This window comes from Xyrauchen texanus, chromosome 34 (assembly GCF_025860055.1).
Source record: "Xyrauchen texanus isolate HMW12.3.18 chromosome 34, RBS_HiC_50CHRs, whole genome shotgun sequence".
Classification (NCBI taxonomy): Eukaryota; Metazoa; Chordata; class Actinopteri; order Cypriniformes; family Catostomidae; genus Xyrauchen; species Xyrauchen texanus.
In genome coordinates this window covers 21,990,245-22,003,034 of record NC_068309.1, presented here as the reverse complement: position 1 = coordinate 22,003,034, position 12,790 = coordinate 21,990,245, and the positions used below count along the sequence as shown (strand labels likewise).

The following is a 12,790-nucleotide window of genomic DNA, read 5'->3' as shown; positions in this document are numbered from 1 at the left end:
AACACTTTACAATAAGATTCCATTTGTTAACATTAGTTAACATGCGCATTAAGGTGATGGAAATGGTTTATTCGCAAAACGATGACGTGTTTTGACCATACACGTGCTTGTGTTAGTGTGCAATATCTTGATGTGTCTAGCCCACAGAAAGGTTCGACCTTAGCACACAATTCTGTTGTCATTCGCTTGTCATTCGAAAGGGTTTAACCCACAGCTGCTCGATAAAGTGTTCCTCACAATCTGCCAGAACAGTTTTGTGAGCGGACGCTCCTGCGGAGACTGGTGGTGTGTGGGCATCGCAGCAATTTCAGCCCACATTATATCAGATATTACACTTATTCTACAGGGTCTCGTGGATGCATTTAATAAAATTAGATACTTGCTCCAACCTTGCAAATAAAACAGTCCCAATCAGGGAGAGGTCCTTCAGCGGCTCCCTCATGATAATGCACATTACATATTGGATGGAAACGCGCAACAATTTGTACATTCTTGAGTTGAATGTTTAGAAATGCACTTAAAAAATGCTAAACATTTTGGATGGAAAAACATGGAAACCCAATGAACACTACTTTTACAGCATTTACTAATCTTGGTTCATGTTAGTTTTTACATATCTAATACACTTAGTTAATGTACCAAACTAACAGTGGACTACTAACATTAACTAAGATTAATAAATGCTGTAAAAATATTTTGTTCATTGTTTGTTCATGATACCTAATTCATTAACTAATGTTAACGAATGGAACCTTATTGTAAAGTGTTACCATATATTATTTGGCCAAATAAATGCATAAATGAACAAAATCAAGGTTTTAAACTAAAAATCACACTGTGATCAGAAGGCACTATGGTGCTTCACCTAAAAGTGGAGGTACTTGGTCAGGTTTATGGTCTTGAAAGAGTAACTGACCTAAAAAAAGTTTTGAAGTTATAAAAAGGTTGAGGACTTGGGCGGAGGGAAATGTATTCATTAATAACTATATATATATATATATATATATATATATATATATATATATATATATATATATCATGCATTTTCAAAATTAAACCGTTCAAACGCGATGTTCCATTAAAGGGATAGTACACCCAAAAATATTTTTTTTTACTTATCATTTACTCACCCTCTTGCTATCCCAGATGGCACCAATATCAGTAACGATATACATGTGGGTGAAAAAAGATAAATATTTAAGTCCAAATACCATAAAATCTCCTCTCTGCCCAGTAGGTGGTGATATGCACGAATAATGCAAATCATCAAAAACAAAAGAAGTGAAAGTGAAGATTTATAGTAAAAAAGTACTTACATATTGATCGGTTTCTTTCCCAACTATCATTTGCTCATGAAGATGTGGATTTAACCACTGGAATCGTAGATTACGCTGCCTTAATGTCCTTTTGGAGCTTAAAAATTTCGGTACCCATTCACATTGTATGGACCTACAGAGCAGAAATATTCTGCTAATAATCTTTGTCTGTGTTCAGTTGAAGAAAGTGATACACATCTGGGATGGCATGAGGGTGAGTAAACGAGATCATTTTTGTTTTGGGGTGAACTATCCCTTTAAGATAGTTGAAGGGCTTTTTTTCTTATTTACGTATGGGATGACAAAAATGCTAGGTTTGTTCTCTAGGACCTCAGCTGAGACAATTTCCACAACATTCTCTCAGTAGGGGTTCATAAATCTTTTAATGTGTTAAAATATCCAGATGAGACTGAGCTCTTCATATGCATAATGAATTGTTTCTAAATAAAGAACCCAACAGTAGAGACACCTGATATCACACTATACTGGAGATGGTGAGAGCTGCTCCATTTTAGTGCTGCAGAATTTAATAATTGAACCACATCTCTGTTACATCTCATTATGTTGGCAACAATTATGAAAATACAAGAGGGAATACCACCAGAGTGGACACAATGACAAGACAAACAATGATAAACTGCTCCACTTAGTTTATTGTCCACAGCTTTCATTTTTCATTGTTCAGTAGGAGAATTTACATAAAGAATTTATTTTAAAAATAAAATAGCAAATAATGTAGTTAAATAAAATGTAGTTTAAAATAAAAAAAATTCCTATGGAATGTATTGCAAGTAACAGCGAATCATAATGTTTAGCTCAATTTAGTAGTCATGTAACACGTAAAAAATGACAACTTAGTACTGCGTGTCAGTGTACTCAAAAACAAAACAACTAGTGTAACAGTGTGCCCAATCAAAAAATGTATCCATTTAAATAGATACTCCCACAATAACTTCAGGCTTACAACTCATCTTTAGGATGTGTATGGAAATTTCAGCATTACACCCTGCTCTGGCTCCAGCTTAAGTGCTGCCAGGCTAAGTAGATCACCAGCAGCCGTCTTCGTTGTAGTACTGAACACTACTGTAGCTTGCTCAGGAAGCTCAGCGTGCTTCAGCTGAAGAGTGACCGTGTCAATAGAGTGCCAGTTGAGTGCAATAAGGTAGCGTTCATTTTGGTCCCACCTACGCACATAGGCCAAGGCAGTGGTTGAGTTGAACAAAGGCAAGTATTCTCCATGCTGCAGAGAGCGCTCTTTCATTCTTTTTTCACTCACGGCCTTGAAAAACGTACGGAAAGAGCCCATTTCCTCTAGATCTCTCTGTAACACACAACATAACAGATAATGAAAATATGACCCAGACATCTGCTTTGTTACAGGGAAAAACATTAAAAAGCTTGATTCCGGAGATTCAGCACTGTGCGCAGAATGTTCCGTACCTCTGAAGTCTCGTTTATGTCTTGCGACGAGAGGTTCCACACCATTGTAGGGTATTTGGTGGACTAAATGGAAAACACAAGATTTTAGAATCTGCCCTTTTGGAAACAACTGGTTGGTAAATGGTAAATGGTCTGCACTTATATAGTGCTTTTTTATTAACCTTAGAGGTTACCAAAGCGCTTTACACTGTGTCCCAATCACCCATCCACACTCACATTCACACACCGGTTCAGCCTGCCAACTCTTGATAAAAAAACATTTATGGCTTCTTACGTTATCTTGCAGTCCAATCTCATCCCCATAATTAAACACTGGTGTTCCAGGCAGGGTGAGCAGCAACAGTTGCCACAACTTGACATGGACACGCCCCACTAGTGAGGATAGGTGTCCAGTGATGCGTCCACCGATGTTCCAAGCCAGCTGAGACTGATTGTGAGTGGAATACAAGCAATCAACAGTGTGGGCAATTTCCAGAACAGATTTGGACCTTAGGGCACCTGAGAGGAGTAGGTCCACACCAGTGCTGTTCAAAACCGCAGCTATGTCATCAGGAGAGGACTTATCTGTAATGCCAATTAAGACCCTAGAGGGAAAACAATTACATATCATCCAATTATTTAAATCAAGACACATAAGGGTCACATTTAAAAATGAAGTCATTCAATTCGAGAGCTTCTTGGTTGGCAACACAACTTATTTCAGTCCATGAAAGCTTTTACCAACCACCACAAGGTGGCTTCTTCGCCTCATAAGAAGGTCAGTGTATGCATCCATTCATTTAGTATTCATGAAAATTGAAGAATATCATGTGCTCACTTTTTAGTTTCTCCCTCAGTCTGATTATGGATAATGACTTGAACATCCCTCCAAAGAGATGGCACTTCAGTTGAAACCTTTTCAACACCATAGAAGAGAAATCCATCTACACCTTCCTTCAGCCAGTGAATCAGAGAAGACTTTATAAAAAAATAAAATAAAAAATGATCAGTTATTTTTTTGTAAATGAAAGTATACAAATTGTTTTTAAAGGAACAAACTATTTGGGCCAAGAAATTATCCCCATCTGCAAGCTTTTGGTGACGGTTAAACTCATACCTTGAGTTGCACCACAGTAGTGTTGACAGCTTCATTGATAAACCAGGGCTCTGATCCTTTGTAGTTGGGGGTCAGGTCCAAAACCACATAGATACCTAATAGCAAAGATAAAAAACACATTGAATTGATTTAAGCACAGAAATTAGCAGGATCATGACACATAGCAGCTGCTTTCCATTGAGCTCCTACAATACATCATGACAAAAATAGTATGGCTGCCACCTTGAAATGTGATTGAAATCATTAAACTGATGAGGTTTTACATGGAAGATCAGTACGAATCTATTATCTTAGGAAGTCCTTTATTTTTATAGTGCAAACTATAGCTCACCTCTCTTGTGTGCAGCCTGAATTACATTTTTAAACTCCTCCAGAGTACCAGTCTCAGAAGAAATGTCATTTAAACTCAGATCTCTATGCTCGTCAGCAGTGGACACATGGACAGGGCCTATGATCAGACCCTTTATTTTCAACTCATCCATCTTTTCGATCTTATTTGCCAGATCTAAGCAGAACAAGTCGGAGTTAGTTAAATACACAACTTCACAATGAATTAAAAGCAAAAAATTTTAATAAACATTCAAAATAAATATATATGCAGGGTTTCAGGAGGACAATATTCATGTTAATATTATCTGGACATTAATATTATTTGGACAAACATCAAGCTGTACATTAAAAGATAGAAAATAAGAGTTGTAACCCCTTTACCCATAAATTGATATGTTAAGTTCCCATAATATTGCCCAGAGAATGACATATGAGCTCGGCAAACACAGGATGGTAAACACGGAAAAGGGAGGAAAACAGATTTAGTAGATTCAGCAACACCGGGACTAAGCAATGTGAGAAGCTGGTTTGAACGTGTTCAGAGCCTGACACATAAAAAGCTACACGTGCCATCTAGTACAAACCTGCACATAATATAATCCATGAATGACCCATCCCATCCTTCTCACAAGATATATTTTGGTTCCTAAAATGCTCGCCAAAGAATTTCTCCATCTTTACCTTGAAGGCCTGGAGACTTTGTGAACGAGTTAACGTCTCCTATCAGGTACAGAGGTCCATAGTTCCACCAGTTCATCTCAGGGATGGGCTTGCAGCGAGGAGCTTGAACAATGATGGCAATGGCACCAGCCAGCATGCCAAGCCAACCGAGCCAGAAAAGAATGAGAAGTGCCCAACGTACTTTAACCCACCTATTCAAGGAAAGCAGCATGTAAGTTATTGGCGTACCAAATTGCAGAGTTCTGTCTCTGTATTACCCAAAAAATAAAAACTATTTAAATAGATAGTTATCATGATTATGTAAACTATCTCATCAGTTCCTCATCCTCATGTCATCCCAGATTTGTAGAACACAAATGAAGATTTTTAGAAGAATGTCTCCACTTTGTTAGTTCTTACAATGCAAGTACAGTAATGGTGACCAGAACTTTGAAGCTCCAAAAAAAACCAAAGGTAGCATTTAAGTTATCCACACAACTCCAGTGGTCTAATCCATGTCTTAGGAAGCGATATGATAAGGGTGACTGAGAAACAGAACAACAATTATGTCTTTTTTTACAATAAATCTCCACTTTCACTTTAAAAATGTTAAAGTTTAAGTGGAAATTAGTAAAAAAAATAAAACATAAATATTGATTTATTTCGCACCTACTCTTACCATATCACTTCTAAAGACATGGATTAGACCACTGGAGTCATGTGGATAAGTTTATTGCTGCCTTTGGTTTTTTTTGGAGCTTCAAAGTTCTGGTCACCATTCACTTGCATTGACCTACAGAGCTGAAATATTCTTCTAAAAATCTTAGTTTGTGTTCTGCAGAAGAAAGAAAGTCAGACACATCTGAGATGGCATGAGGGTGAGTAAATGATGAGAATTTTCATTTGGGGGGGATTTATGAATTTTCACTGGGGAGAGAGACCATCTTCATACCCTGGTGTTCCTGCAACTTTCAAGAGCTCTTCTTTTGATAGTCCTGTGAACTTTGTCTCTTCTTCTGGAATCTTCACTTTCACGATTCCATTCTTCTCAGTCACAGGTGAGATGGCATCGTTATTTCCAGAGTCTCCCACTGTCATGGGTTGCTTCTCTTGTTCCACCTCATTGAGCTCCACATCGTTCAGGTCTACTTTAGAATCGTTGATCATTTCGTCTGTTCTACTTCACCCTGGAAAACAAATGAAGAGGTGTTAGGTACATTATTGTCGTCACGGTACACGAGACTCTTCGCGGAAGCAGATATGACGTCAGTAGCGAAGCATGTGCAAGAGGCGCTGAAATTGCATCACCTAAAATCGTTAGCGCTGACAAGGCGGGCAAAGAAGCGATGTGACAGTTGTACTAAAGCTAAACTGACACGAATACACCAAATGGATTTTGGCTTTCTAAAAAGGTTTAGGATCTGATAGAAAAAAACAAGTTACTCCAGATTAAACCCAGTGCTGTAGACACATCAACCATGTGCCTGATGATGCAAGATCCACTGGACTATCCCCATCGTATCCAATTAAACGTATTATTTAGGCACACAACAGTGAAACATTAAAACGTAAATTATTATTAATCAAAGAGTCAATTTGTTTAAAAAAAGCTACACCTGTCAAAAGCACCTCCGTGGATATAGTTGGTAACTCGACAATCAGCAAACCGGATCGGTCCAGTTCTGTCAGTTAACTGGATCAGTCTACCTCACTTAACAACGGCTAACGAATTCGAATATTCCAAACAAGAAACAATGTAAAATTTATTAAAATGTTTCTAAATGAGAAGAAACATGTGACAATAAAAAAGCATCCCTTGTGATACTCACAAATGTAAACACATGTAAAATTATTTTAAATGAGACAAACCTTACCAACTGTATTGGAATAATGAGGGAATCTTTGTTTAGATAATTTCGGATAAATAAAACAAATGTAGTCCTTCGCTCCTAAATATAGCTCGTGTGAGTCGTCTGTAATTTCTTCCTTTACAGTGATGCTTTTATATGTCACGAGAAGCTTTGAGTCGTGTACCTAATTAGCTCCGCCCACATTTAAGGGGGTACAACACAAAACATGCGCTTCTTTATTCGGTGAAACTGTACTGCAACAGACCACGGAGTATGGCAAGCACAATTAGCTTTTAATACACCCAACGTTACTCGTCGTAATTGCATTTTTAATAGTAAGACATAAATTAGAGAGCTCTACAATTCAATTCTTACGAGTAATATGTCCAATTAGAGAGCTCTACAATTGCATTGTCACTAGTAAGAATGCAATTGCAGAGCTTTACAATTGATTTAGAGAGCTCTCTAATTCAATTGTTACTAGTAAGAATTTGAATTACAAAGCTCTGCAACTGTATTCTTTCTAGTAAAAACTCGTATTCATTTGATGCGAAACATTAAACCCAGTTCCCTTCCCAAATCATGCACGAGGAAGGCTACATTTCAAATTAAAAGCCCTGTGCATCGTGTTTAAAGATTAGTCTAAAATATATGTACAGTAACCTACAAGCTTATTTAGCAAACATATGAAATGTCTTCAAATATTGTCAGAATTACTGAAACGAGAGGAAAACTCTGATAATCTTTGGTATTGAAGGTTAATGTTTAATCACTATAAATGCACTATATAATTAAATTCACCTTCATGTTTCATGTGGTCTTCCAAAGAGTGTGCTTTTAAATTGAATATGGTTTATGAGTCATGAGTCAGATATATTTCAAGACACAGAAGAATTAAGGTCAATAGGAATATATAAGTTGTCATTGCAGATTCTCTTCTATAATGATCCAAATAAGTATAAATTACAAAATGTTCGCTTAAATCAATTAAAGGCAACATGTCTTGAATATATAATCTTGGTAATTGTATTTTTATTTGTGTTATTTTATTTCAGTTTTTCCACATTATTTCAACCAGCCGTAAAGCTCCACCATCAGGGCTAGTAGGCTATCTGACATGACAGGAGTGGAAACAGGTGTTGTGTCATTCTCCAGCTGAGAAATGGATGCAGTCAGAGAAAAGTTTTATCAGTCAAATGTAATTTTCTTCAAGGCAACTGTACTTTTCATGATTTGAGGGTGCTGCACTTATTGCTTATCAATGTACAAAGAATAAGCCAAGATGATCCTGATAAATACATGGAACATTTTGATAGTTAATGCCTGCTGCTCTCCCTCTTGACCCTGTACCTCTTCCATTTTGATAATGAGCGCCAGAATTTCCCGCCTACCAATTTATACAAGCCAGATCATACTGTATACTGAATATGTATGACACGGGATTATCATAATGAGATGGTGCTGAATAGAGAGCTCTACAATACTATACTTACTAGTAAGTAGGCTATTGCTAGTGTAGAGCTCTCTAATTCAATTGTTACTAGTAAGAATTTAATTGTAGAGCTCTGTAATTCAAATTCGTACTAGTAACAATTGAATTAGACAGCTCTCTAATTCAGTTGTTGACCTCTGCAATTGCATTCTTACTAGTAAAAATGCAATTACGACGAATAACGCTGGGAACTTTAAAAGATAATTTGGCTTTCCATACACGGAGCAAATATGATCGGGGTGAAGCTTAGACAACAAACCTGGATCAGTTCATTTTACAGTTTTGTCAGTTAAACTATATATGTTATATTATGCCTGTGTCCTTGAAAAAACAAACAGATGATTCGACCATTTCATCTTGAGACAATCCAGTTTTGTGGCATTTGAGAGAGTCCACCTTAAAAGAGTCTTGTTTCTCCTTTATTCTTCCTCCTTGTTTTTCTGACTGTGCTAGTCCTCCATAATAAACAAGTTTGGGGGTTGAGGGTATTGAGTTCCTTTCCTGGTAGTAAGAACTTGATAAACAGCATAACACACATAATAAGAACAGATAACCTGATCATACAAATCTCAATGTACAGTTTGATTAGTTCCTTGGTCAACTTATTATAATATATCCTCAAAATCTACAGTTTTCCCAAATATATAATGCTATAAACATTAATAAATATATGTGTTTATATTATAAATACAATAAAAGAATGAATGACATCCAATGAATGAAAAAAATACATATAAAATATTCAGTTCAGGCTATTATAGTGGCATATGTGACAAAGAGATTTGCTTAACCTTTGACCTAATTATATATTCTGGCCTCAGAAGTAACTGGTATGCAGCTAAGCCTTGTTAGATGCAGGTCCATGACTCTTTGAATAGGACTTTGGAAGGTTTTGGAATAATACTATATAAGAGCTTAATCAGTTTTTTATGAAAATTCAACTGAAATAAATGAGCACAGATTCCTAAATGTGTAAAAGCACCTCAAGGTTTTAAACTTTTAACATTTTATTTTTATTTACAATAGTGGTGTATTGTGCTTATTATTTATTAATAAATAAATAAAATTAATCTCTATCTCCAATAGTGATATATAATTCCAATTGAATGCAGTCCAGAGTACTTATTTCAGAACAAATAATAATATTCAGGTAAGAGTACTTTGCTTGCACGTTGTATTGTGCAAGAGATGAGCGACTGCTAAAAAATCATCTCAGGGAAACTGAAATATGATATAACAGCAGGGTCTTAAACACCATATATATTAGGGGGAAAAGTGAAACTGCTTTGTCTAATAGCGCATCACAAGAAAAAATTTTGGTTTTGCATTTTGCTTGCTTTAATCTAACATATCATATATTTACAAACATAAAAGGTTCAATGTGTAATTTGCTAAAATAAATTTCAAATAAACAGTGAGGTATTTCGATGCTCCACAAACATCTTCAGCACTTTGTTTCAAATGCAGAGACATGTGAATGTAACTTCTAGATCATAACACTCTGAATGAAGCTCCTCCCTCAATCTCATATATCTTGTAAACACACTGGAGCACATTGTGTCCATTCATGCACGTGGTTCTAACAGATGCTTGCAGACTTACAAGCAGGGACAAGAAGTTTAGCTCCTTTTTTCTCGATAAACTATATCTGTTTATCATGAGCGAATACATCATTCCATCATTCATAATATGTGCTAATGAAAATAGAGAAGTTGTGAGGAATATTTGTGAACAATAAGAGCATAAGTCTTGTAATTAACATGTTTTATTGATTAAAAGAAAATAACACACATAGAAAAACACAACATATACATACTGAATCAACATTTAACCTTCATTAATATCCCTCCCCAAACACCAATCCCACCATACCCCAAATAACACCCTTGTGGTCACATGAAGTAATACACACACACACCCACACACACACACAAACAATGAAATAAAAAAAAAATAATAATAAACATACATAATTAAACTAAATGTCTCTCTCCTAATCCCTTCCCTAGAGTCCTCCAAAACCACCAAATACCAACCCCACTTCCTGAAAAACAAGTCCTCCTGCCCCAGCATTCCATCTATCATCTTCTCAAAAGCCGCCACCCTCCCCATCTCCCCATCTCTGCACACCAATGGTGGGGTTCCGTCTGACTTCCAACCCCTTAAAATAATTTGTCTGCCAATCATCACGCCAGTCAGAACCCAATTTTTTATATATTTGTCCCCCAAATTTATAACTTCCCCATTGCCCAAAATATAAAGTCTTGGGCAATGTAAGATATGAGTGCCCAGAATGTCACACAAATAATTCTGAACCTTTAAGACTAAGCCTATATAATCTATAAGGGGTCCAATAAAATCTTTGTAAAATCTTAAATTGCATAAGGCGAACCCTTGCATCTCTAGATGCAGACCTGACTGTAGAGCGGAGGAGGGTGGGGCCGGCTGGAACGACGCACGCCCCCAGTCCCCAATCAACCTGATGGGGCACGCGAGGGACAAAGGCAGCTGGTGACAACAGTTTGAGAGAGAGAGTAGCCGACCGCCCGGACGCGGGGAATGGCCGCCATCCGCGGGGCGAGTGGAGACTGGACTACCCGACCGCCTGGATCAATGGAACCACTGCCAGGGGCGGAGGAGTGTCCTGCCGCCCCCCAGAAACGCAGAAGGGTCGAGAGAAGACTGCCGTCCATGACGGGAGGAGGGTAGCGACTCCCCGACCGCCTGGAGGGGTAGGGTCGCTGCTAGGGGTGGAGGAGTGTCCCCACGGGTCGCCGGAAACACGGATGGGCGTTCTCTCCACTGGGGATCGGAGGTCTGACTCCAGTCCCACTGGGGAAGAGCGGCTTCCATCCGCCTGAGAGGGTGGAGGAGTGATGGAGGACCATCAGAGAACCGGTGAGTGAGTTTCTTTTTCTCTCTATCCTCTCTCTCTGTCGCTCCATGTTGGCCTTTCCCACACCTATTTTGTAGTTTTTTTTTCTCCTGTATCATTCGTGGTTGAGGAAGGCTGGGGGATAACCAGCCGGCAGACAGGGCGCAAGGCAAACCTCTCTCACAATCCACTCTGACCAACAGAAAGGGGACTTGTTGATACATAATTTTGGGTTCAGCCATATGCTCGAGGCAACATTTAAATAAATGTCCGAATTGAATACTCTGGCCACTCTTGTCCAAATCATGTGCAAATGTGAGATGACGGGTGTGACTTAACTTCTCTGGTTAGTTTTATGCAAATGCTTTGCAATGGTGAAATAGGGGCAAGGACTTCCTGTTCAATACAAAACCAGGGAGGGGCTCTTTCAGGTGGAAGTGATCAATGAGCCAAATGCCTGAGACCGAACGCATAATAATAAAACAAAATCTTGGGTAGGCCTAACCCACCTTTGTCAATTGGCATAATCTGAGACTAAAATTGTCACGATTCCTTGTTGTCTGCCCCGTGTTTTCCGTTTCACCCTTCACTGATCACATTCCATGTCATGTTTTCCTTGTTGTCCGCCCCGAGTCTCACTGTCCTTGTAGAAAACTACAATTCCCACAATTCCCGGCCTCCCTCACTGCCTGCACTCATCATTGTTCTCACCTGTGTCTCGTTTAGTCTTTATTGTGTCCTTGTGTATTTAAACCCTGTTTGTTCCTCCATACCCTTGTCGGTTGTTGTTTGTGAATATCGTTGCATGTTGCATTGCTTGCTCATGCCTTTGTTCTCTCACTGTTCCCCTGGTTCGTTCGAGGTTTACCCTGCCCTTCGTTTATGTTCACTGTCTGTTCTACCCGCTGTGTGTTCTTTTGGTGTTTGAGTTAACTTTTTCCCATCGTGGACTTTTCCTTTGTTCCCGTGTTTGTATTTTTATTATTTGTTTGTTAATAAAACCGCGTTTGCGTAAATATTAGCTAAAATCACACTTTGCCCCTGAATTTCTGCTAAAACATTAATGATTCTTCCAAATGTATCATTAATCTGTTTGAGAAATTTGAATTGTAGATGTTTATTTATCAATATAATGACTCCGATATAACATTCCTACCCCATATCTTCCCAATTTTTCAGCTTCCAGCAGGGAAAGATGAGTTTATTGAAGAAACTATATATCATATTTCTTATATTTAAGAAAGGAAATAGCCTTCCTTATGGGAAACAACCCATTCACATTCCACTCGTTTTTATTTCGGAAGTCATTTTAAGTCATTAGCAGCCATAGACCAACAGCTACCCTAGTTCTCTGGTTTCCTTTTGTGTTTATTTAACAAAAGAATTTCAAATTTTTTTTTTTTTAATATCCACTCTGAGATTCTATATCTTATAATAAACTTAGTGAAAAGCAGCGGATGATATTCATACTTTGAGATTTTTGGTGGATACTATCTCGGCCTACTTCGTCAGCTGAAGCCTGAGGATTTCCTAGCAGAGAATCTCAGAACACCATGCCACCCAAGAAGGATCAAAGCAATGGAGAGGAGTTGGTATCACTTTCACAGATAAGAGATCTAATGAGTCAACAAAGGGATCTATTCATGCAACTTCTGCAGCAGCAAGAAAGCAACTTTAAGACTGTTGTGGAACTAATTGTGAACAATGTGAACACTCGGATTGACAAATTGA

At 38.0% G+C, this 12,790-nt stretch overlaps 1 protein-coding gene across 1 annotated transcript; it reads right to left on the bottom strand.

Moving 5' to 3' along the window:
- Positions 1-1,934: 1,934 nt before the first annotated feature.
- On the bottom strand, positions 1,935-6,862 carry LOC127627698 (4F2 cell-surface antigen heavy chain-like). Its single transcript, XM_052104197.1, has 9 exons — positions 6,717-6,862; positions 5,795-6,029; positions 4,864-5,054; positions 4,184-4,357; positions 3,853-3,947; positions 3,574-3,713; positions 3,031-3,340; positions 2,757-2,819; positions 1,935-2,637 (listed from the first exon to the last, which is right to left on the bottom strand). Exons 2-9 carry the CDS (start codon positions 6,007-6,009, stop codon positions 2,290-2,292), a joined length of 1,536 nt encoding a protein of 511 aa, XP_051960157.1. The 5' UTR covers positions 6,010-6,029; positions 6,717-6,862; the 3' UTR covers positions 1,935-2,289.
- Between the last annotated feature and the right edge of the window lie 5,928 nt (positions 6,863-12,790).